Source organism: Falco naumanni, chromosome 5, assembly GCF_017639655.2.
Source record: "Falco naumanni isolate bFalNau1 chromosome 5, bFalNau1.pat, whole genome shotgun sequence".
NCBI lineage: Eukaryota > Metazoa > Chordata > Aves > Falconiformes > Falconidae > Falco > Falco naumanni.
Genome location: NC_054058.1, coordinates 38187944 through 38214102, shown reverse-complemented (window position 1 = coordinate 38214102; position 26159 = coordinate 38187944). Strand labels below are relative to the sequence as shown.

At 46.9% G+C, this 26159-nt stretch overlaps 1 protein-coding gene and 1 long non-coding RNA gene across 3 annotated transcripts; both read right to left on the bottom strand.

The window, feature by feature from the left end:
- Nucleotides 1–10029: 10029 nt before the first annotated feature.
- LOC121089284 lies at nt 10030–11981 on the bottom strand. The gene is made up of 2 exons (XR_005828181.1): nt 10750–11981; nt 10030–10480 (listed from the first exon to the last, which is right to left on the bottom strand). It is a non-coding gene; the product is annotated as an uncharacterized LOC121089284 (long non-coding RNA).
- Nucleotides 11982–18647: 6666 nt separating this feature from the next.
- Nucleotides 18648–22916, bottom strand: HEBP1 (heme binding protein 1). Of its 2 annotated transcripts, none has more exons than XM_040595733.1 (4): nt 22509–22916; nt 22101–22239; nt 20388–20568; nt 18648–18907 (listed from the first exon to the last, which is right to left on the bottom strand). In XM_040595733.1, exons 1-4 carry the CDS (start codon nt 22899–22901, stop codon nt 18736–18738), a joined length of 885 nt encoding a protein of 294 aa, XP_040451667.1. In that variant the 5' UTR covers nt 22902–22916; the 3' UTR covers nt 18648–18735. The 2 variants fall into 2 exon arrangements, with proteins under 2 accessions (XP_040451667.1, XP_040451665.1); XM_040595731.1 differs by having other exon boundaries at nt 22404–22553.
- Between the last annotated feature and the right edge of the window lie 3243 nt (nt 22917–26159).

Below are 26159 nucleotides of genomic sequence, written 5' to 3'. Positions count from 1 at the left end.
GAAGGACCTTGCTGCATTCACATCCCAAATACCCCCAGCTTGCCAAAAAAGCTCCCCTTTTGGAGTCAGTGCCACCCTCCCCAAACAAGGTGTTTCTTTGGAAGGGATTCACCCTCTCCCCACAAGCCCTGTAACCCTTGCTGTGGCACAGGGGTGGTAAATGGGTCCCCCTCACTCAGCTGGCACAAGGGATGCTGAGGACTGGTTGTAGGCAGAGAGAAGCATGCTGCCAGCCAGCGGGGCTGCGGATGGTTGTGTCCTCCTTCCTTCAGGCTCTGGAGGCAGATGTGTTGGGGAGCATGCCCAGCTCCCATGTCTGCCAGGCTGACCATGGATCAAGAAAGCAAGTGTTGGTCTCCTGGGGTGGCAGGAGGCAGCAGGCAGCTGCATGGGGTGGGGAGCCCACAATGCCTGGTAAGCATGGGGCACCCCTTGCACCCCCCAGCCTTCTCTGAAGCAAATGCTGAAAAGCTGCATCCCCTTTGGCCTGCTCCATATAAGTGATGTAGCCACCCTGCCTTCCTCCCTCCCTCAGATGTTCCCTGCTGTCATCTATCTCCTCCCTGTTTCAGTATTCAACACAGAGCAGTGTCAAATGGTGACTCAGGCTGTGTCCAAGTAACTGGGGCTGGTGAGGAGCCTTGTGCACCCACTCTCTGCAGGCTCACGGGGTTAGGTGAATTGCTTTAATCAAATCTGCTCCCTAAGGAACAGAATCACATGGCCACATCTTGGATGTGGCAACTGTTGGCCCAGGTGTGCATGGTGCTCCTTTACCAAAGGTGACCATCCCCGCAATATGGCTGACAGTACAGATGGTGCGTCCAGTCCCCAGTGACAGCAGTGACGATCTCACATACAAAACCTACACTACAGGTTTCAGTGTATCTTATCACACTGGACCAGAAACAGAGGTAGTTGAAGAGCAGATACCCCTCCTATTTTCCTGGTCCTGATACAGGCAAGGTGACCAGCTGGGAGCAATCTCCTTCAGCCACCTCAAGTAGCTGCAATACAGCCTGTGAGCAGCACCCAGAGGAGACCAACACCCAGAAGACCAAGTGGCAGCATCAGAGCATCAGCCTGGCCTACATTACTACCCAGCCAGGTGGGTTGCTTAGCTTACACTGTTCTCATCAAACCATAGGGAGGAACTGGCTTTGCAGTGTCTTAAAGACAAGCATGAGATCTAAAAGCTGCCAGTGTGTATCTCCCTTCAAAGCATAAAATCCCATGTGTGTAGGGAGCTGGTGGTTCTGAGAAGCCACCAGGTTCCTCCTCGTTTCCAGCTCTTTCCTGCATTTTAGTAGGTTTAGTGGAATTACAGAGCCATACAAAGATTTTGGTCAGATGGGACCTCTGAAGAGGTTTAGTCCAACTTCTACGCTGAACAAAGCTCACCTCACAGCTAGACCAGGTTGTCAGGACTTTGTCCAGGTAAGCTTTGAATATCTCCAGTATCAGAGATCTGACAGCTTCTTGGGGCCCCTTTACTGGTATCTGATCACTCTAATTGGGATTTTTATTAAACTTTCATCTGATCAGAATTTCCCTTGTTGCAACTTCTCTGTCACCCCTTGTTCTTTTACTGTGCACTTCTAAGAAAAATGTGGTTCCATCTTCTTTATAGCACCCATTTACTTAGCAAAGAGCAACTGGATCCCTTAAGCTTTCTTCTCATGGCTGAGCGGGTCCCTCAGTCTCTTTTCCTAGTGATGTGCTCCAAGAAGACCCCAACTGATGTCTCAGTGGCCCCCTGCTGGACTTGTTCCACTTTATCAAGCCCTGCTGCAGTGGGAGACCCAAACTGGACACAATACTCCAGATACAGCCTTACAAGTGTTAAATAAAAGGAAATAACCACTTCCCTCAACTTGCTGACTTCACCCTTACTCATGCAGCCTGGTATGTGGTTGATGTGTACTTCCACAAGCGTGCACCACTGGGCAATACCTTCTTCACAGTCATTTTCCCCAGCACCAGTTACTCCCTTTGCCCTGGAGGATCTTGTGTGGTTATAAATAGAAGGGACTGAACAGTCCTAAGGATCTGTCTCTAAGGCAGGTGGTTTCTAGCACTCAAGGCCACTCATGAGCTGAGGGCTGCAGCAGCAGCTGCCTCTTCCAGCAGGAAGCCCTGGAGAAAGAAGTGCAAGGTCCTCTGCCAGCATTTGCCTGCTTTATGGGGCTCTAATGCAAAGTAGAAGTTTGCTTCTGCAGCAGCAAGCCCAGACTTTGGGTACCAGCTGATCTGCATCACTCCACCCAGGCTGGGGTTGTTGAGCCGCTGGTGACCAGCTGTGCTCAATGAATCTGTGCCCCTACTGGGCCACCCAACCACAGGGACTTGGCTCCCTCTGCCCCTGGGCAGTCTTTGCTTCTGCACTGGGCAATGCAGTACAGCGGTCATGGGAGTATCTCCTGGGGGTCCCTCTCCCACTACAGCCACCCTGGTCCTGTGGGCCTGGGACTTGTCCTGTCCCTCTCCCTTCCTGCAGCACACATCCTTCTGCACCCATGCCTGTCTTATGTGGGATCCTCTCCCTTTCTTAAAGTCAACGTGCCCTGCCACCTGCAGTTTCTAGGGAAACTGGTATTTGCTTTGCCTTTGCTATGGTGACAGCTGAAGCACCACACTAGATATGAGTGCCACTTTCTGCAAAAGGCTTTCTGAAGTGCCAGGCACGGAGCAGGAGCTGCCCTTCTAGCTGACCAGGCTGATCTTATCTGCACCTATCCCTGGAGTCAGCCAAGGCTCCACCTGGCTGAAGGACTTTCTCCCATCAAACCAGTAACAGGTGCATTTGAGGAGAAAGCAAAGGCTGTGGCTTACAAAATGGGCATCTTGTTCTCTAAGGAATTAATCAAGAGCTGAAATAAAATGCTGTGTCTCCAACATATGGTGCTGTCTGCTGGTTTACTCCCCCAGCCCCCCAAACGGTCTGCAGTGAGGCTCAAATGCTGGAGCTGGAGTGTGAAAAAGTGCTGAAAATTTTGGGTGAGATTTATAGTCATAGAAAGGGACCTGGGTAGCATCCTTGACTCTGGTGCTGCTCTTTGCTCAGTGCTGTAAGAAAGCACATTTTCCTGCAAATCAGCTCTTTACTGGTTTTGCCAGACTGAACAAACACATGTTTGAATCTCAGAAATTAGGCACATCAGTGTTGCTCAGTGTCACTTAGTCATCCTAGGATCCTTTTATAATCAAAGTGACAGGCTGTTCCTGCAGGCACTCTGGTTTTAGCAGTACCGAACCACCCTTTCTCACTGTCTGTTTGCCCGGAAGGAGCTTGCCGTGACCCTCAGCCCCTAACTCAGCCACCTCAGACTGGTGTCAAGGGAGCAATGCTGCTCGCAGGGTCCGGGATGCTTTCAGCATCCGCCTGGTACCCATGGTGGTCTCCAGAGCAGTGGGCCTCCTCCCACTGCGCTAATTCTGGCAGGAAGGAAAGCAACTCCCTCAAAAACAGGGAAAAGTCTCGGTTTAGGTTTCTGGCTCCGCAAAGGAAGCGGAGGCAACGCCAAGAAAGTCGGCGCGAGGAAAAGAGCTCCCGGGAGGATTTAAAGCCGCCGGGGCGGCTCCTCCTGCCATTCGGTCGACGACCGCCAGGGGGAGCCCTTGCGCCGCGGAGCCCAGCGCCGCGCGGGCCGCGCTGCGGGGGGCGGGGGGCGGCTCTTGCGGCAGTCTGAGGGGTCTCTCCCTCCCTGGGGTCAGAACAAAACACCCCGGTCTCCCAATTGTCATAAAAAACCCCAACCAAAACCAAAAGGAAAGAGAAGCCCCTGCATCTTATTAAAGCTTTAATATTAAAACCATTTTTAAAACCCCAGTTATTTCATGGCCTTTCATTGAACTTTGGTAAAATTTGCAATTCTGCTCCCATGAAATGATTTCCTTGACTCAGCATGTTCCAATTAAAAAAAAAAAAAAAAAAAAAGAAAGAAAAGCAAAAACAAAACCAAAGCTAAAACTCCCCAGCCTACAAATGAAGTTTTTTCCACTGTGATGCTGAGCTCATTTTACATAGCAATACAGAACGCTTGTCTCTGAACTTATTTTATTTTAGGCACAGTTATGTTTAATTTCAACTAACCTCTTCCTGACTGGCTGCACTTCAGCTGTTGGAGAAAAACAGCTGCCTGGAGAGCCTCCTGCCCAGCTCTGCTGAGGTGTCTATGGGCAAGGAGGATCAGTCAGTCCCGACAGCTTGGGCCACGAGGCAACGGTAAGATGGACAGTCACCGGGGCAGGGCAGCAAACAGGCAAGTGGGCACGTTTCTGGCAGCCTGGCTGTCCAGGCAGATTATGGCTCAGTAGCTCCACTCCCTGTCCTGTCTAGCCTCCCAGATGGAGGCCACCAAGTTCCTGGGCCTGCCTAGATGGGACTGTGCCTGTCAGCAGGATGTGAGATCCCCAGTGGCAAAGCCAGTGATATCTGGCAGCAATGTGGGCAGGACAATTTTATTACACAGAGATGCAGCAGGTAGCTGCATTGCAAGGAGCTGCAGGTAGATAAAATAACCTGTTGGTGATCCTTCTCCTTACTCACAACCACCATCACCACTATGTGTCAAGGCTGTGTTGTGGTTCCCCTTGTTACATCTAGACTTTTGGGTTTAAAATGGCAAATTTGTGTGAGATGAGACCTTGCCAGGATTAAGTGCCCAGCTCTTAAGCACAAATCGCCTCACAAGCAGATGTAGTCACTGATGCAAGGATGTGTATGCTGATTTGAGGGGGAAAGGATAGAAAATGTATGGGTTTATCTACCTGGCTGTACCGGCAATCTACAGAAAAGATGAAAACATGGTTTTTTACAGCACGACAGATCTATCTGTGAGTTTCTGGCAGTGTCACAAGCTGCTGAGCTGTGAGACAGAAGTCTGGTGGGCCAGGGTATGCTCATTTCTCCACAGCATGGGCTGCTGCTAGGCTGCTCGAAAAGCTGTGGGGCAGTTATAATGCTGCTTCAAATGTCCTGGGAGCTGCCTCTGCAGCTCTTGTAGCATCACAGTGCTAGTGTCACCTTCCCTGCTGCCCTGCCCTTGTCCTAGGAGACTGGCTCTGCCAGCTGCTGTGCTTTAGTGTGTTCTCTGAAAGATGACCTAAAGCCTGTCCTGTGTAAGGACCTGAAAACTGGAACCGTCTGTTTTACCATGACATCGGGGTCTTCAGTAATGAGGCAGGGGCACTGTGGGTTCTGCATCCACTGTGAACAAGTGGCCTGGTTTCTGCTGAGTTACCCAGAACACACAAAGATAGGTCATGAACCATTTTTAACCTATTCAAAGCATTTGAATGAGTTCACACCAGACCAGTGCTTCATATCTCGGTGACTAACACATTTTCCGTCCAACAGGAGGAGTACTAAAGCCAGATAAACCGAGATGCCCAACCCTGGCTTTAGCTACAAGTGATTCTTTCCAAATCCCGGAGACAAGTGAGGTGGGAGGAGGGGAAGGTGCAAGTTTCATTATGTATCTTGTCTTTTTTTGAGTATCATTTGTCTTTATTGTCTGGTGGTAATCTCTAAAAGTGGAATAAACTTTGTCTATATTGAATGAATGAGGAAATGCTGAAAGAAGCTGTATGCTCTTTTGCAGGATCCCAAAGAGATGAAACCCTTGACAGTATCTCGCCTGATTTCTCTTTCACAGTGCGCTCTTCAAATGTAATCAGCTTTTGGGGCATGCTCTGCCTCCAACTGTGCATACAATGCTCACATTGAAATTAATAGAAGCATGATGATACAGTTGAAGTGAAAATCTGGGACAAAAAAGTTAAATTCTTGCTGGTAAAATCAATGACAAAAGTTTCTTTGCCTTTAGTTCTCACTTCAGAGTCATCTGTATGTCTAAGGCTGGAAATAATAATTTTTATGCATATATGTGTCTTAGCAACATCCTAAGAAATAAAGAACCATGAACTTTGGAAACATTTTATGCAAGGAGTTTAGAAACATGTGTTTGTGGCCTCCCTTTAGCAGAGATTTGCTTCTGTGTTTAACCTAACTGCCTCAACCCCAGTTCTGCCCTGGTGGATGGGAATTATTTGGGCCTGATCGGATCATCGTAATACATGTGGACAAGGTACTGGACTTGAATTTGTATTGGTGACCTCAGATCTGGTATTTAATAATTCTCCTATTTTGTTTTTATGTGTCTATTGAATTGCTAAGAGTCCTGCAGGAGACCTTTCAAGTGCTTATCCTTCTGTCATGCCAGCATGATGGGGAAATGCTGTTCCCTACATTCAGGGCACAAGGTTAAGAGGAGATTTCCACCATGCCTAGGTGACTGCTCACCTGCACGGCCAGGTGCATCGCTCTGTGTCACTCAGATGAGATGCAAACCTAGCCCGCTTCCAGGCAAAGACTCAAACTGCTGTGCCCTCCTTCTTCTCCCTGTGATGGTGGTGATGTCTGGATAATTCCATAAGCTTGCAATCCCTTGGCTTGACTGAGACGTGACTGCAGGGGAGCCAGAGGCTGAGCCGCACCAGCTCCTGCAAACACACATCATCTCATGCACAAACAGGCTGCACCCACAGCTGAGCTGGTGGCTCATCATTACATGGGCAGTGATAGACACCAGTCCCGACCAGCAAGTACATTGTCTAACCTGGGAGTGAGGACTAATCACAGCATGGAGTTTCTGGCTCCTTTTCCATTTTCCTTAGGATTAATTCTTGTCACTGGGTGTTGATGAGGTGAAGCTAAACAGCAAAAGATCTCAGACCCGAAACTGCCCTGATCTCTTTGTAAGGGTGGAAGGAAGAGGGACCCAGCAGACTGGTGGGGAGCTGGGCAGGGAGATTGTATTGCTTCATGGCTCACCTCTCCAGGGTAGTGGGCAACACAAATCCCAAGTGACTCTAACCACTGGCCGTGGTCCCTGTGAGTGAAATGCCTTCTTCCCCACTGTTCCACACAGCTGCCGTGACTGTGCTAACAGCAGAGGAGCATTGATCCTTGACATGCTCTCATCCTTGCAAATCTCTCTGCATGCAAGAGAACTGAATAACTTCCTACATAATTAGCCTCTCCATCTGTTAGAGCAGCCTGAGTCCCAGCAAAGCTCTCACCAACACTGATTTACAGGATGGGGGGACTAAAAAGAGTAGGACAGCTCTTCTGAGCAGCAGCCTTACTCAGAAGGGGCACTACTATCAAGTGTAAGTCAGTGGGGTTTAAGGTCCCTTCCTGAAGATGGGTGCCCTTTCAGCTGGCATTGGTGATTTTCTTAAATGGGAATCACTGTAGGAAGAAATTATTAGAGTCAGAAAACCTGGTTGTTCTCAGGGCATGAAGAAAGGGGATGCTTGGGATAGGACTTCACATCCAGACTGTCCTGTCCTCCCTAGCACTGACTGAACTGCAGCTCTAGCCCAGAAGCTGGATGCAGCCTATGCTGGCAGCTGTACTCCAGGTTCTTTGTGGACTCTCCACTCCAGTCCTGTCCCATTAGCTAGATGAAGCAATCACAGACTTCCCAGAACAAGCTGCATGCCTGCTACTTCCTCTATGTAAAATCAGCCAGCAGCAGCTTGCTGCAGAGATTTCATAAGAGGGAGGAAGTCACGCGTTAGAGGCACTTGGTTGAGGATTTCTCTGGCTGAAGCTCTGCCTGGGAGAAGCTCGTGATCCTTGTCTTATGAGCTGGACCAGATCTGCAATCATGAACAGACAGCAACGGGGATGGGAGTGTCTCCCAGTCAGGCAGTGACCTCCTGTCTCTGTAGGCAGGACAGCTGAGATACAGCTCCCTGCACCCGAACCATCCAACCTCCCATCACACCCGTGGCCTCCTACTTAGCCTCCAGCTAGTATCCCAAGGGGAGAAGAAAGACAGGAGTGGGATGTAATCCTGTCACCTTAGGCTGACAATGAGCGTTCATCCTTTGCAGCTACCTCTGAGCATCTGTAATACTGATTTTCCTGTCTCAGCTCTGTCCAGCTCTGCAGTTGCATTCCCCAAAGCACTATGAACTAACTGCACTTCCTAAAGGTCTGAAGAATTAGGACACTATTTACTTTGGTTGTCGATGGGTATCAAATGGTGTGAAAGAAATGTGTGCCTCGGATCCATCAGTATCTGGGACCGAAATAACAGATAGAAGAAGAAAATCAGTGGGAGTTATCATTATATGGAGTTGCCATGGAAATAGCATGAGAGAACTTGGAGGAGAGTTAGCACACCATGTCTCCAGGAGGGCATAAATCTCCTGCTAGCCTCCCTCCTTTTTATCTCATTAACAGGCAATATTTCTTGCTTTAGCAAGAGGTGGGAAAACATCAAAGCACAGTTCTGACATTTCTGTCTATCCCTTGATTTCTCTGACTAAGACCTCCCTGACCCCTTAAGAAGTAGAAATATGAACCCTAGTGCTATTGGAAAGTTGTCCTGGAAACCATTTGATAATTTAAGTAAAATGGTAAGAGGGATGTAATTTCCCCCAGAAAATATTTATTGACTTTTGTGAAATCATATGAAAAAATGGAAAAACTTTTTTTAAAATGTACTATTCTAAGACTTTTTTTTTGATTGAAATATGTCATATTTCATTAAAAGGATTTTTTTCAATGCTGATTTCTAAGGATTACAATTTGAATGATCTCACAATTTTGGTGAAGCTGCTCTTGCACCATTCTGGGAAGCCCAGTTTGTTCTCCTCTCTCAGTTGTTAAATCCCACTTTTAAACTGCCTCATCCCCTCTGATCAGGACAGGACAACCATGCCTGCACAGGCACTGTATCTTGAGGTGCCACAAATGTAAACACAGCTCCGAGGCATGATGTTGTGTCAGGGTGGCATCCTCCAGCACACGCATCCAGTTCCACACCTTGCACTTTCCAGTGGGCCACAGGTCACTCCTCTGGAGGGTAGTCCCTAAACAGAACTGTCAGTGATGGCTATGGCAATCTGACCCAGAGTAAACTATCACTTGGATGTTGGCAACCAGGTGCTTATGAGTACAGATAGGCAAGTGTGAGTGAATAAAACCAGTTCTGTTCTCAAACAAAATTATCACCCTCTCCTATAAGGTCTCACATTGAGTTCTAATGCATTTTGCTCCAATGTTGCAGTATTTTTTTCCCCAGATACCACCTTCCCCACCCCTAGCTCCCACCCTTCCCTAGGACTTTGGCCACTACAGGATGTGACCGAGCACCTTTAGAGATAAGGACCCTCAGCCTGCAGCCAGGCTCCACAAGGGAGAGGGCATGCAGGAAACCATGGGGCAGGGCAGCAGTAAAGCCTTCATATTTGTATCTGCTCCCTTTTGGCAGAGACAGTAAGTGGGAAAGGGAAGATGCCCAGGAGCCTCCAGTGAGACCTCATCTTCCTCACCCACCAGCACAAATGCTTTGTCCTCACATCAGTGTTGCAAAGGCAAGTGAGATGAAAAGAAGCAGAAGAACAAGAGAGGAACCCAAAGAGCACTACCCCCAAATGCTCCTTTAAGAGCCGATTGAAGTTATATCCCTGCTACTGAGCCCAGTTCTGGCTTGGAGCACCTGAATTTCCATCACATTTGTGACTCCACTTGCAAAAGCTGGGACCCCAAGTGATATAAAGCCCTGCATTTGGAAACCTCTGTCCTACAGAACAGCTAAAGCTGTGGAATCAATTTGTGTGGGGTGACAGCTTTGGCCTGGGCTGCTGCGTTGGCTTAGAGCCATCACATTTGCCATGATGCCAGTAATTTCAACTTTTTTCCCTAAAGCTGTCTTAATGAAAGAAAGGAAGAGGAGAGGGGAGGAAAGCCTCTTTTGACATCCGCATCTCTAAGACAAAAGTCTTACAGTTATCTAAGGTGTTACCAGCAACTAAGATTTCTCAGAACAAAACTTGTGTGCTAAGTTCTTGTTGATTGCTTTGTCTGTTTGCTCAGCATCAATTTAAGATAAAATTATACACATAATCTTATAAATACTATTTATAAAGCTGTGAATACATATTATGTATGTTTTGTGACAAAGTGGATCCATTTTTACCCCTATGAAATGACAAGTCCCAAACACTGAATAATTCGAAAGGGGCTATTTTTATGGCACTTGATGGTACATTTGTTGCTGAGTAGCAGCTCTTTGTCTATAGCCATGGGAATAGACACCATTTTTAGCTTGTCATAATTCTGGAGCTGGATTCATTCCAGAAGAGTTTGGTGTAACAGTGGGCTGTTGAATGGCAATTTATGATAAATGGATTCATGGATTATGGGATCAAACATTTTGGAAAAAAAATACATTTATCTTCACATCAGGACTGTCCAGGGAGCTCCCATTCATCTCCTTGCTGTGTGTCACAGGACAGGGAGCTGCAGTCACCGGGAAACTCTCTGGCTGGATGGCAGTTCCCACGCCAGTTTCCTCATCTCCCTAGTGTGCCTGGTTGTATCTTGTTGCTTTCAGTAGAGTTATCTGGAAGCCGTTGCCTCCAGTGTTTCTTCAGGATTGTTATTTTCACATATTTCTTTCTAGGGAAAGGGAAAACATCCAGAGCCTTTTCAAATGCTACTGCCTTGGCATCAAGAACAGGAGTAACTTGAAAGGTAAAAAAAAAAATCTCTGTCCATATCGATGCAATTTATGCTACATTCTGTGCATTCTGGGCTTCCATTCAAAATAAGCAAATTTTTAGAAGCTGAAAACTAAATCATATGCTAATAAAAGAAAAAACTTCTCTTTTTCTCTCTTATTCAGAAATAGCACCATCACAATGTCAAATAAATGAACTCCTTCTTACCTGTTAACAAACCAGCTCTGGGGAGAGCTGTCTCCAGCCAAATGATACCCCTGGTTCAAGATCTGGCTTTCATTCCTGGATCCTGAGAGGTCTCCTGGGCAATCATTAAAAAGCTGATACCGGCCATGCCTGGAGCGTGCATCTGAAGAGCAAAGTTGGAAACAGGGTACTGCCTGCCCCAAAGGTGAGCAGTGCCACTGCCATGCTCAGGGAGATGGTAGAGGTGGGGCGTGAATCTACGTAAGGGTCAACACACAGCCAGACCAACCGATACACCTGGGAGGAACAAAAACACCCCTGGGTACCCCATATGCCTGAAATCTTACCCATTTTTTCCAGCTTTGTTTGCTTTCAGACCCTGTTTCCCCATTCAGATCAAACAAGCACTCCAAAACTTGCAGGGCTGCTTTCATTGTTTTGAAATCGGCTGGGCAGATTCCCAACTGGAGGGTGGTTTTGGCCAGGTTCCCAAAATGCAGTATCTCATGAAATCTGCCTTTCTGTCTTTCCCTTCCCTGGGGCAGGGAGGGGTGCTTAGAGACGTCTCAGCTGCTCTTGCAGCTCAGGATTTCACCTCTCCTGGGAAGCAGAGCTGAGGATGTCCTCAGAAGAAGAGCACTGCTGTCCACGAAAGCGTATACAAAAGTCTTGTGCAAAGCAGATGGCAACACAGTGGGAGGACAGTTGTGCTGGGGATGTCCAGCGAGATCTTTATTCCCTGGGCCCTGCTGTAGGGAGGAGACATGGTCTGGCTCAAGGCTGGGCTGGAGAAGCCAGGAGGCATCTCTGGTTCCTCTTCTACGTTTACTGTGCTGCAGCCATCACAGCATAAGCTCTGTTGGAAGGGGTCTGGCAGCCTCCCCTTCCAGCATTCGCCAAGGCAAAGGGCAAGTGTGTGAGCTGGTGGGGGGCACACAAGATGCTATGTCCAACGAAACGCACCCTCACACCACCCTCCCACGAGACAGCACAACCAGGGCATCAGCCTCCTCCCTCCCACACCTCCACAGGATTTTTCCTCCCCCTCCAGCCCGAGTTTCCCATGCATGAGTATTGGTGTGCAGGTGTATTGTGGTTTAACCCCAGCCAGCAACTACGCACTACACAGCTGCCCGCTCACACCCCCTCCACCCCAGTGGGACAGGGCAGAGAATCAGATAGGTAAAAGTGAGAAAACTTGGGGGTTGAGATAAAGACAGTTTAATAAGCAAAGCAAAAGCTGTGCATGCAAGCAAAGCAAAGCAAGGCATTCATTCCCTGCTTCCCATGGGCAGGCAGGTGTTTAGCCATCTTCAGGAAAGCCGGGCTCCATTATGCATTAATGGTACTTGGGAAGACAAACGCCATCACTTCAAACGTCCCCATCTTCCTCCTTCTTCACCCAGCTCTACAGGCTGAGCATGACATTATATGGCATGGAATATCCCTTTGGTCAGCTGGGGCCAGCTGTCCCACCTGTATCCCCTCCCAACTCCTTGTACCCCCCCCAGCCTGTTTGTTGGTGGGGTGGTGTGAGATGCAGAAAAGGCCTTGGCTCTGTGTAAGTGCTGCTCAGCAATAATTAAAACATCCCTGTATTGTCAACACTGTTTCCAGCACAAACCCAAAACATAGTCCATCCTAGCTAATACACAGAAAATTAACTCTATCCCACCCAAAACCAGCACAAGGTGGAAGTAAGGCATTGGAAAATGAGAGGCATGGTTTACATGAACTTAATTACCCCGAGTAAATGCTACTGCAGTAACCATCCCCTTCAAAGTTCCCTGGCTAAATACTACTACAGATCAAGTTGATTTGGAAAGATGTTCCTTTGCAAAGCTGAGTCATAAAGAGGATTGAGAAAGTCTGCAATCAGTGATTAAACAGCTAGAAAGATCCACTAGCAGGGAAATGTGCCCAAAATTGTTGTGCTATACACTACCTTTTATGTCAATGCTTTGCTTTGGGTAAAAGGTTTCATTTGTTTCATTTGTCCAAGTACAATGCATTTCTAATTTCAGATTCTGTCCTCTCTTACAGCAACATTCAATTCTGTTGATCTTGTACTTCATCAGTCATAAGAGAAGGCAACTGAACTCTTTGTCTAGTGGCAATTCAGTTGCTTCTTTGGACTCCAGTTAGGAAAGGCCTTAAATTAAACACTAGGGATATAACAAAAAATTGAACAAGATCGGAAAACTCTGGAAAAATACTCAAGGGAGAACAGTTGCCATGGCAATGCTTCTCTGTTTACTCCTGGGATAACAAGAAGTATGTACTGAAGAAGACAGTTCCCCAACACACGCCTCAGACCCAAACCCACTTTGTTTCCAAGTCCAGGTACAGGCAGGGCGGGTGGTACAACTACCCACATAGCACAGGCATGGGCTTTGGTGTCCCACCACAAGGAGCCACAGTGTCAGGTCACACTGCACATCCAACACCACACTGCCACCCGAGTCATGATGCAGGTCAGGGTACTGCAGCGTATGTCTGAGGAACTACTTTTTGCATACCAGCTGCCTTTAAATGGCCTCATAGCTCCAGAGCACCTCTGCTGCTCCTTGGTCCCACAAAACAAGCAGGGTTGTTAAAGAGGATCACAGCTTATGATGTCCAGCTGCATCAGCTCATAGGATCCTGGAGGGGGAGAAGGGCCATGGCACTTGTAAGTCCACACTGCAGGCCAGGCTGCAAGGGATATAAAACAGGAGGTACTGGCCTGATCCTGTGCTTGGTACACGGCAGTGAGTTGATCTATATGCATGAGAATCCAGATCCTCAAAGACATTTAAATACCTAAATCCCACTGCAATCTTTCAGCATGTGGTTTCTGCGATCTTTCATTTCCATTTGTACTTTTGAAAAATATGCACATAAAATTCAGGCTCCTTAACCCTGTCTTCTCACTGGGACTGCATAGAAGATACATCTGAGGCTGTCCCATGACCCTGGGCTGCTGATCGCCCAGACATCACGCTTAGCCTAAGAACGGTGTGGTTGCTTCCATCCCATTCACTCGTTTCTCCTCATGGAAACCGGAGGGTGGGCAGCAGTGAGGGTCAGAGGAGTGGCACGCACCCAACTCTCACCTAAACATATGATCTGGATGTGGAATTAGACAGACAGCACCTTAGGAATCAAGCAACATTTGCACTGACCCATCTTCTGCAGCAGCTCCCACAGAGGACTAGAGAAAATACATCCACCATGGCTGAAACCGGTCTTGTGCAACAGATTCTGCTGAGAGCAAAGCAGATATTATGAATGAGCTGACAAAACCAGCCTGCTGTTGGCATAGGCACCAAGCAGAGACAGAGAAGCTACACTAGAAGTATTTCATCCATTACTGTCAGAGAAGTCACTTTTACCACTGATCCTGCTCCAATAAATCATGTTGCCAAGCAGTTTTACAGAGGCATTATACATCCAAAGCTACTTATGGTCCCGTTAAAAGAGATGCATTTCTTTTTTAGCTCAGCGTGGCTGAAATGCTGTCACAGAAGAAAGAGAGTCACTGCTCAGAGTGCTATTGTAAAAGAGGTATTATTGTAATTATAGCAGGAGGGATGATGTGAGCTAGGACCCACCATCTTCTTCCCCTGTCCCATTACCTTTAGGCAGCATTGCAAAGCTGAAAATTTGCTACCACAAGCACAATAGTTGCTCACACACTTTTTGCCATGGTGATTGATGAAAGTGAGGAAATAATGATGTTACTTCCCTGTTCACCATACATCACCCATCCCTTCAAAGTGACTAGAGTATTATAAGTCTGGCCAGACTTATATAGACAGCTTAACCAATTAGCACTTTTATAAAGGCTGTTGTCTTCTTAATGCAGTGTTAGTTATATTTAGGCATGTGTCTACAAAAGAAAGTATTTCCAAAGCTAACAAAGCTCTCATTCTAGCAGACTTAAAATCTCAGTCTGCAAATGTTCACCCTATGGCTGCATTCACATTAGCAAGTTATTCAGTAACAGCAGAAGGAACCAATAGATCAAAGCAGGGGGTCTGGAGGCAATTATTTATACACTACATATATACATATACTTACACATATACATATATACATATTTATACAAATACACACATACATGCATATAAATATATATGCATTATATATATAGCTACCATTAAGCCCAGTGGGAAAACTCTCACAGATTACGTTACTAACAAGTGGAGTAGTTTAGGAAGCCAGCATATCCACCAGGGCTAAATCTACATGGCATGCATATAATTCCCATCAAGATTATATTTTTTAACTTGGCTCTGTTTAAATGTGGCCCTTCCTGAGGCTGGCCCTATTGCCATCACACCACTGCTTTGCATAGCACTAGGAGGGACCTGCCCAGCTGCTAATTAGCAGCAAAGCCACTCCTGTCTCTGGAAGGCAGAGATAATTCCCAAGGCCATTACCCCACTGAGCCTCTCTAGCCCAGCAGGCAGCCACGGGGGTGCTGCACTTCACCACTGAGCGAGGCGATGGGAGAGCGGCCACGGGCAGCCACGCAGCCTTCACTGCACACACACACGCCATCCCAACCACCCAACAAGGCACCTGCTGACAGCACCAAGGTGCCTAAGCATGAAGAACCGTCTGCCCTCCTGTTTCCTCCACTCTGTCTTCTTACATACACACACAACAGTCAACATCATGACGCCCTGTCAAATGTCAGAAAAGCATCAAAAGGTCCCCATTTCAACATTTGCTTGAGATACAAAAGGGTATTGTAAAGGCACAGAAGAGAAGCAAGGAGGTCTCTAGGCATCTAGGCAATCTGCTGCACTACTATCCCTTGGAGAACAAATACTGGAGGGGTCAGAGAAAAAAAGCTTGCTTTTTTTTAAACATTAGTTCAGGAGTCAATTGCATGTAACAGAGCAGCGTGACCATGTTGGCACTGAGTCAAGATCCAGAGTGCACCTCTGACTCCTGGCCCCAGCACAAAGAGGTTGCTGAAAACCCTCTAATGTCAACAGTGAGTCTGACTGTCCAAACAAACATGCACTTGCAGTGACAGAGGCTTATCAAAAAGCTGCCTAAGAAGCAGAAAGACAACCTGCTGGAAATCCTCAGCCAAAGAGTATTTCTGCCCTTCCACATGCAAGGAACTCCTTGGATATCCAAGGATGCTGTGGATAGTAAGTTCACCTTAAGTCTAAAAAGGAACTAGACAAGTGCATGGGATAAAGTCTATCTGGGTCCACTAAGGACAGTATCGAAAATCCCTAAGCCACATTGTACTAGAGACAGGGACATTACATTCAGAGGAGGTATCAGCCCACAGTTGCACTGATCCTGTACTCTGCCTCAGGTGTCCACTCCTGTCCATCACTGGCAGCAGGGCACTGAGCTAGATGGACCTCACTGTGACAATATGTCTAACATTTGCAGATAGCAGGTCACACTGAAAATCAGTCATGAGTTTTTGCCTGAGCTCTGTCCATGAATCCCTGCTACAGGAACACACAAGTGAAGACAGTTTTCCTCAGGTGAGCAAGCCCCCTAGTTTCTATATTAACACATTAGTCAAAGCCTTCAGTGGCTGGAACCAATGAAGAGGATTACTCCACCATATCCCATTTCACACAGCCAGAAAATGTAGGGCCACAGCAGGATACCTAAAATAGTCATTGGAAAAAGCATTAAAACTATTTATAGAAGTTGCAACATGATTAGTACACCAAACAGAAAGATAAAGTGGCAACATAAACTCTTCCAAATTAACAACTCCCACTGAACTCACAAAGTCAATGATCAGCACAGAAATTGCAAATCACAATATTATTTTTTTATTTATTTAAAACCCCTGGAAAATGCAGACAGAACACAGACATTTTTGCATGTGCAGAAAAGGCAATTTGGTTTGCATAAGCTTTTGATACCAGTTAACACTGTTCGTGAAACTGTAACCCGTCTACTGCATGCAAAAGGCTAGTAGCAGGGCCACACTGGCAGAGCCTACAGACACAATTTCTCTCACTGTTGGGTCAGAAGCTCTTGCTCTCTGTTCAGAATTATGCATGTTATGAAAAGAAACCCCACCATGTTGCTGAGATCTGCAGCTCTGTTCATACCAGGTTTATTATTGGTCTTCCTAACATCTGAGATTTCACAAGAGAAATTTTGAAGAATTTCAGGATTTTGATCATTGCAGGACACTCACCACCAGTAGCCAGAGAGGACTGTATCCACAGTCTACATACAAATTCCAAAATGAACCTGGGAATGCATAAACCAGCTAGCTTTGTGCCCCTCCATTCCTCACCCACACAGGTAAAAATAATCTGGGACATGAACAGGACCCTTTGGATTCAGGGACAGCTTTAGAAGGGCTTTTGCTCCTCCAAAAACTCCTTCAAAAGCCTAACTCTTTGTCTACCTTGATTTCCTTTTTGATTCCTCCTCACCTGCACTGTAATCACTAACTGCAGCCAACAGCTTTTCCCTTGTTTTTTTGAAAATTAGATATCTGCTCTTTTTACCCATCCTGACTAGCTGCTCTTGCACACAGGTGACAAACTCTCCTGTGAGGTCCACAGCAAAAGCTCTCATACAGCTCCACAGGACAGAAAAAGAAAGCACATCAGAACCTTAGGTTTTCTCCTTTTACTGCTGAGATCTGTTCTCAGAAAGAAGGCACATGTCAAACAGCTGAACCAGCCAGAACATGGGATGCCATCGACAAACCTCTCTTTCAGCTCCAGGGGTAAACCAGCTTTTGGAAAGCACCTGAACTTTGGGGCACTAAATCATCAGAAGAGCACTCCTCTTTTAGCAGAGAACCAATCACATAGGCACCCACAGCAGCTTGATGTGTGACCACGTTCCTACTCCAAGCATCCTGCTGCCTCCCTAGCAGAGCCAACAGCTAAAATGCTCATTTGATGCCCAACGGTTAAACATTGCCGGTCTTCCTAAAACAAGACCCACCCTTACTATTGCATTTGAGGTTTCCGAAGGCTACTCATTATTTGATGCAAATCCCTGTTTTCAAGAACAGCCAGGTTTTCCTCCTCCTTTAAAGACAACAGTTGCTCTGAGTAGCCCTTCAGAAACTAACACCATTTAAGAAGAGAGTTCTTTTTAAAGACCTGAACCCACAGAAGTTCCACTAGATGCTCACCATTCCTCAGACACGCCCTCAGAGCACAAGTAATAGGTACCTGCTTTTTTCACAGCCTGTATTTTTCTAATTCAATTAGGCTACCACAACAGTGCAGCTTTGGCCCTTACGTAGGCTAGTTTTAAAGAAACGTTACACACAAGTGACAGGACGGTGAGGAAATGGTCTTGGGATCTCTGAGTCACATTGTCTAGCTGCTAGATGAGATCAGGACATGACACACTCCAAAATGTCTCAACTCAAACAGAAGGATAGCTGCAAACAGAAACCTGGATCTTCCTCTAAATGACACTTCTTAGTCAGACAACAGAAGTACTGCTCTCCTGCACACTATGCGTAAATGAAAAGGATGCTTATTTTCACTGCACTGTGTTGTGAGCAAGGCCCATGTCCCTTTAGACTGCTTTTGAAATGGCACAGATAAAAGCAGCGTTTTACAGCTGCAGCAAGCTCAAGAACATAACAAAGTCCCCGTATGCACTTTCATCATGTTTCCCTGCCTGCCTCAGGTGAGGCTAATAGCCAGCACTTGGACGTGACTCCTGTCAGGCACCAGTCTTGATAATTAAGTACTTTTGGCTGTCTCAGCATAGAGCTCTGGGAGCACAAGGTAGATAAAAGCAAACCGAGCCACGGAGAGATCACAAGAGCCTGTGTACCCAAGGACCTGGTCCAGAACAAAGGAACAGGACCGTCAGGGGAGGTCTGCAGTGTTCTAAACTGTTTGGTCCATAAAAGACCAAGGCATAGGTATGGAGGAAGGGAACGATAGGTTTTCTGCTTCTGCCAAATTATCAATTTATTTTGAAGAGGACAGGAACATAGTGTGGGGAGGCTATCAGTGCAAGCCAGCACCACAGGGAGCCAGATGCTCATTCTTTCACAAACCAGACCTCATTGCGTCGCCCATAAGGCTTCATAGGGGGGTCATAACCATTGCAGAAATAGAAATCCTTGCGGTATGCAACTTCACTCCCCAGAGCAGACTTCAGCTTGGCAGCATAGTTCACATAATCCATCTCTTTGGCATAGCCACCAAACTGCCTGCAAAGAAACCAAACACAGAGAGGTGCTGAGCAATCTTGGCAAAGCCAGCAAAGGAAGAGAGGGAGAACAATATATAGCCACAATATATTTAGCCACACATTCTGGTCCAGGTCCCACCAACATATACTCATGCAGGCGGTTCTTTGTGAACCAGCACACTTTGTGATAAGGTTTCGAGGGTTACACAGCCAGGATGCAGTCATTCATTGGCAGACCCACGTATATCAGTCGGTAGAATGGCCCTGCCCTTTGAATCCACACCATATCAGAAGAACAGTTTCTTAGAAAACAAGGTTATCTCCAAGTCTGCTCAGCCTGCAGTCCTTACACTGAATGCTGTCAACAACCATGATCACTGATGTGTGAACAACCATCTGCTGGAAGCCAGATCACGAAGGGAAGCCAAACTTTAGCTAGCCCAAGGAAAAGGGAAGGTAGGAACAAAGATGTTCACAATTACAGCCCACAATGCTATTTAAAAGCGGTGGGCTGGAATTGGTTTATGTTGACCTCCCACCAACATGAATTGTTTCCACATCAGCCTGCACCTCACTGCCCAGCTTCAGGGAAAGGTTTGAGACAAACCAGCCTGTTCTTGCAGACGTGGCCCATGCCCACAGTAAAGGCCAGGCAGCAGTCACAGGCAAGGGGGAGCCAGACAGTTTAGACCAGGGGTCCTCAAACTTTTTAACCAGGGGGCCGGCGTGGATGCAGTGGCAGGCAGTCATCTGCGGCTGCTTGGTTTCCCCCCCCAACTCCCAGTGGGGGGTGGGGGGGTGGCAGGGGGGGGTCTGTAAATACCGGGGGCCAGATTGAGGACCCTGGGGGGCCGTATCCATCCTGCGGGCCGTAGTTTGAGGACCCCTGGTTTGGAGTCAGCCAAAATAGTACAAGCAAGGAGGAAGGGGCACATCCAAGGGGTTAAATACATGGTGAAGAGCTTATTGCTATTGTGATGCTAGTTTGAATCCATGTTGTCAGTCAACAGCCATTCAAAGGTGATTTGAAGCAATGCAATGGCTGCCAGTTTCCATGACGGACTCTGGCTGAGTCCATCTAAATGAGGCTTCAGCTGACACCTGTAGTTTGGTGGAAACCACACGTAAGGACATTCTTGATGATTAAGAACAATCTTGATCCCAGGAAGTGGGCAAAATAATAGTTTTCAGTGATTAGAAATGACTCTATACCTTCATATTCACCCTCCCCCATTCTTCACCTCCCCAGGTGAAGCCTTTCAGGGCTAACCTTCACACTTGTTTTCCCGGTGAAAAAAAATCCACATTCCAAATCGGTGCAGCATGACCAATGATAAGAAACAACATCAAACACTTGTCTTTAGTCTAGAAAGACCCCTCCATCTCCCTTTACCACATGCACCCCTTGTCCAGCAAGGCCCCTGGGAAAACCAACACTGCTCTTCAGAGCGTAAGGACCTCAGCACTTGGGACTGGAAATCCTAAGATACATTCCTTACATGGAATAAATGGTCATGTCCTGTCTCTCTTCAATCTTGATGCTTTCATCACTGGGATGAGGCGGGTTGGCTTGAAACTGGCTTGGAATCCGCAGAGAGACCTTCACTTTCTGCTGTAAGGAGCCGTCTTCAGCAGGAAAAGCAGTGATGGAGACAGGAGCAGTCATGCCCATGCCAATCCCTGAAAGAGATACACAGACATTTCTAAAGAAGTCAAGGCTCTTAGGAACTCACAGAATTAACAGGGGATTCACAAAATCTAATTTTATTTTAGGAAAACTCCTCACAGTGAACTGCTTGTACAGTCAGTCAAGAGCGGGGTCCTCTGGAGCATTAGGCTTCTGCTCAGGCCAAACTTCTATTTCCACTGACTACACGAGGACCGTGGGAGGCAAGGGCCCCAGGTGACCTCCGGATGGAATTTTACTAACGGTCCTGTTTTTGTAGATGTCAACCATATAGTTCACGCCACCAAGCCACTCTGTTCTTCTGACAAATCACCTCTAACACAAGAGGGTCTACAGTTCTGGGGCAGGTCAGTGGCACATGTAAATCTACATCAGTATTTAAATTGTTATCATCTGCATTTAGTGGTGAGCCCATGGACAAGTCTGGGTGACAGGAGCTTTCTCCTAAACCCTTCCAAATGCTTCCAGTCATCCTACGAGTTCCAGTGCCTCGAAACTCAGAGTTGTTACGGCTTTCAGCAGGACTGTCCATGCTGTCTACCACTCCAGAAGCAACATGTTGCTTTTCTGCTCGTTACTGCTGAAAGGTTCCACATGGCACTGAAGAACTTTTTTCTTCCCTCTTCTTCCTTCAGTAGTAAGGAACCTCTAAACCTCAGGATCACGCAGCCACAGAACCAGCTGAGATCAAGACGTCTTCCTCATTTATTTTGCTTTGACACCATACCTGCCTCTGTGGCACACATTATAGAAGGCGCCCTTTTCTCCTACAGCAAGAGTGATCATCACCTTTCTAAATCACACTGCTGTAAATGCCATTTCTCTCTGCATCCTGTTCCTACTCCCATACAGACTATACAAGTCCCTCTACCAGACGCCTGAGAAAGGTGTGTGAGAAAATGTATATGCCTTGGAACTGCTCTATGGTCTTCTCCTCCTGCTGCAGATAATTACCAATGCACAAACTGAGAATAAGAATCACCTGGAAGCACCGTTATACAACATTACACAGTACCATTAAAAAGCAAGCTCATTGTTCATTACCTTTTCATAAATAAAAATAGCCAGAGTATATGATAAAATATCAAAGACATAAAAGTTGTTTCACTGCCTACAAGGGTACATCACAGAAATGAAGTGCCCCAGATACCCTGGATTTCATCAGCTACTGCTCACACTGGGAGCTGTGATAGATACACGTGTGCCTGTCCTCACGTTATCCCAGCTGCAAGGTAACTCAGTCCTGCTGAAACAAATCACTTCTGAGATTTTAGCCTTCTCTGAAAGCGAGATCGGTTAGGAGTGGAATCATAGCATGAATTGGCTCAGCACACTTTAACCTGTGACAAGTCTATTTTTCCCTGTGAGGGTCTGTCCCCATCACAGACCCCCAGTGTTGGGAGCTGCAAGCCAGGCAGGCCTGTGGTGCCATCAGCTCCATCCACCCTGTTTTCACCAAGCCTCTGCAAGTAGTGGTCAACCACAAACGTCCACCAAGCCCCATGGGGTGGAGAGCATCTCTCACCCTTTTCGTTGGTTCCTCCGACATACTTGAGGATCTTGAGCACCCCTTCCTTCGAGGCTTCGTCGAACGGCTTCCCTGCCACCTCCACGGCCGCAAACCGCCCGCCCTCGCACACCCTCTCCTCGTAGCTGAGCTGCTCCTGGGGAAGGAGATGGGGATGCAGAAGCTGTCAGCTGCCCGGACGGGCTGGGAGGCAAGTGCTGCCCGCAGGACACCTGCTCTCCCTCGCAGTGCGTTATCCAGCCCGGCTGGCTCAGAAATCCCCCGGGGAACCAGAGCCCGGCCGCCCACCTCGCCACCTACCTTTTCCCCTTTGCTCAGCACCCGGTAGGGCCACGTCTCTACCGTGCTCAGCAAGGAGTTCTTGATCATGCCCAGCATGGCCGCGATCGGCTCGGCCCCGCTCACCTCAGCCGCGCTCGGCTCGGCCCCGCTCCGTCTCGGCCCGCTCGGCTCGGTGGGAGGGCCCGGGGAGGGCACCGCCGCCTGCAGCGCACCGCACCGCCGCCAGGGGGCACCCAAGTGCCACCTGCGCCGCGGCGGAGGGGCGGGGGCAGCCGGGGCCGGCGGGGCTCGGCCGGGGCTCGGTGCGGCCGCGGCGGGAGCGGGAGGGCGGCAGCTGCGGGGGTGAAGCAGCGGAGGACACTGAGATGTGTGAAGAGTAATAAGCTGCGGAAGCAGGTGGTATTCATCTGGGGGAGAGAGGAAGTCTGAAGGAAATAAAATAGGAGGGGGAAGTAATGCAAGAGCATGTGGTGTATAGCGTGGAGGGGCACAGCTCTCCTGAAAATGCAAAGTCATAAGGTGTTGACTCTGGTGTTTTTTTAATAAACGGAATTAAGGATCACAGCTGTCTTTTAAGACAGTGGATTTCAGGCAGTGGTCCATGTCTCTCTGGATGTCATAAGCTTTAGGTAAGGGGTAGGTCTTGGAAGCCACCGATGGGATTTGCTCTCCCCTGGCTTACCCCTGCGTGTGTTCACAGCCCAGCCAGTCAACTGTATTTAAAACTCTAGCCAGGTCCCTTCCCAGAAAGACATGTAAATGAACACAACAGGGGGCCTAAATGGCTTATGTAGCTGGATATATTTGTGTACATAGAGGACTTAGATCCTTCATGATCACAAATGGGGTTTAGTTCTATATGCCATGTCAAAGGACAAGTGCCAGCTAGAGAAAGTGCCTTGCCCAGGATCGTTTAAGGAGAGGGCAGCAGAGGTAGGAATCAAACACCAGTCCCTGGGGCAGCCATGGATCAGAGCAGTCTCCCCAGGCACATGAGGCAGAAGCACCTCAAGGTGCTTGCTCAGCTGGACTCCTGCCTCCTCAGATGGAAGGTGAGTGGCACAGAAGCAGGCTGATGCATAACTTTCCTATGCTTTTAAAGAGAAAAAAAAAAAAGAAAATAAAAGAAATGTAAAATTAAAGCATTTCCATCTAGAGAGAGAGGATCATGCAAAGGCGAAGAAGTTAAAGCAGCTGGCCACAATCATCTGATCAAACAGGCCATGCTCAGATCAGGGAGCAGGGCTGCAGCCTGACTTGGACTTTCACAGAGTGAATGATGGGCAGCTATCGGGGGGACAAGGGCACAGACCTAGTCATTTATTAACTATTTATATTATTTTTTTTATTCACCATTATGCAAGAAATTGCAAAATTGTAATATACATTGCATGCTGCAGCTTATTTGTTCTGTTTTAAAACAAATCGTGAGTTTCTCCATTGAGCTGAGGAGTTTTGCCTAAAATACCAACTGGCACATATCAGTGTAGGAATACATGGACTGGGGTCAGACCAGAGGTCCATCTTGCCTGGTTCTCTGTCTCTGGTCAAAGCTGGTGGTGGACTTCTAAGTAAAAAGTGAAAGTATGCAGTGATCTAGTCTGGCCTGCCACCTCCAGCCATCTGGGACTGAAGGACTGAGGGAAGTCTCATCTTTCTGTTTCAAGTAGTCCTCAGTTGATTTTATACAGCTTCATGTTGCCTGATAAAATGCTCATGTCTAAAATATGAACGTGAAAGCTGACATTTATGTTGTATTCTTCCTCCAGATACACCAAACAGATCAGCAGTCCTGACAGCCCCAAGCAAAGTGTGTAAAGCATCCCCCGGAGGGGCCAGCACTTTGTGCAAGCACGCAGCTGATGCTATAGCACAGCCTAGTAGCTCTGAATGCAGAATAACAAGGAGGAGGGAGCCTTTCTCTCCTGTTATTCCTTGTCATTTAGGTAAATATATTCTGGGATCAAAATAGTCTACATTTCCTGCGAAATTATGATGACAACTTTACCAAAGGCACAACTGTATCTTTTTATCAGCCTTTTCACAGGCTTGATTTTTCCCTTGTCTACATAAGCAGGATTTCAAATTCCCAAGCAAAACCAATGAGACACCTTCCAAGTTAGAATTTTGTTATTTTCTGAAAACCTGAACTCAGAGAATTTACATCTGGGAAATATTTATCAAATTGTCTCATACACTACTCATACCTCTCCTACTCAACTCCCAGGTCACAGCCAAAATTCTGGCTGTGTTACTTCTTCTGGTTCATTCTGAAAGATTTCATATCAAACTGGTTCTTCCCCTTTCTCTCTGGAGGTTCTTGTAGTGTCACTGAACTTCTTTCCATAAACTCAGGCCTTGAGAATCCTTAAATAGCTAGTCTGCATCCTCCCTGTTTGTAACTGGAGGGTGTTTTCAAAACAACTGTCATGCCAGCTTCCCCCATAACCATTTAGACATAATCTATTCTTTACTTTTGTTCTTATAAATTGCTTCATCCAGACCTTTAAAAAAATAGTTTATTTTCCTCTCTGACTCTCCTGCTTATGTTTCAACAGATTTCAGGTGTGCAGTTGGCTGCAACACTGGATAGGAATCTCTGAATTGGATTTACCTTTAGAGACCTGAAGGGCAAGCCCACTCTATCCTCTGTTCAGTGCATAATTTGATTTCTGCACTGCTTTTTTACCACAAGTTTTATTGCCAGGAAACCACAGGCAAAGACAAGCTGAAGGCAGGGTATTCTGGGTGCTCCCTGAGGCACAAAAGTCCTTGGGGTGTGTAGTTGTTCTTTTTCTACAGATCTTAATTGTGCTAAAGGATGTTGGGGAATGTCTGGAGGTCAGTGCTTGCATGTGCAGAAGATATTCTGTGAATTAGACATCAATTGAATTATCATCTGTGATTTTGGGAACTGAACTGTCTCTTAAGCTATTCTGGAAAATTCTTCTAAACACCCACCTATGCCATTAGGTATCTAAATAGTTCTGAAAAAAACATCCCCTGGTTTCCAAAGGTCTTGGCAGAAGTCAATGCAATGTCTTTCACAGTGCTGGAAATTCTGAACATATCAGCTGAATAACAAGGTTCTGAGTGCCCAGTTCCAGGTAGCTAAAAAAACCTCTTTGCAGAAGGTGGATGTTCAAATTTGGTTGCTAGAATATGACACATCTTCAGTCTTTAAACATGATGCACAGACCAATGTTATCCAACCCTACCGACCCCTTGAACATGTGAATGGGGCACCCTTAGCACTGATGGAGAATAGTTAAGACTGTATTTTAAAACATAGCTTCCTCTTCATCCTCCCTGCCCAGCCGAAGTGCCATCTTTCTACATTCATCAGGCATTCAGCACTTTTGAAAATCAAATTCCCTAGCTGTTTCAGATGGAATGCAGTAAAAATAGAACAGAGAGAGAAATTCATCTGATCTTTATAGAAAGAACTTCTTCTGGTAAGCAGAAAGAATGGCTGTATAGCCTAAAGGTATTCACACTCAAGTAGACTGAGCTTGTCAACTCATTTTGCTTGGGACACAAAACAGCCATCATTGAAGAACAGGGTCAGATTTCACCTACTGACCCAGGTTTGAAAGGCAGCCACAAAATGCAAGCGTTCTGGTCTCCTTAGTAAAGCTGTCTTGCATGTGCTTTACTTCAGTGTCTAGCAGCATTGCATTGAGAAAGGCTTAAGCAGATAAAAAAGATTTCCTTTTCTTTCTGGTAAAGAATTAACTCCTCTGAGGTCTCCTGTGAGTATACAACCTTCTCCTA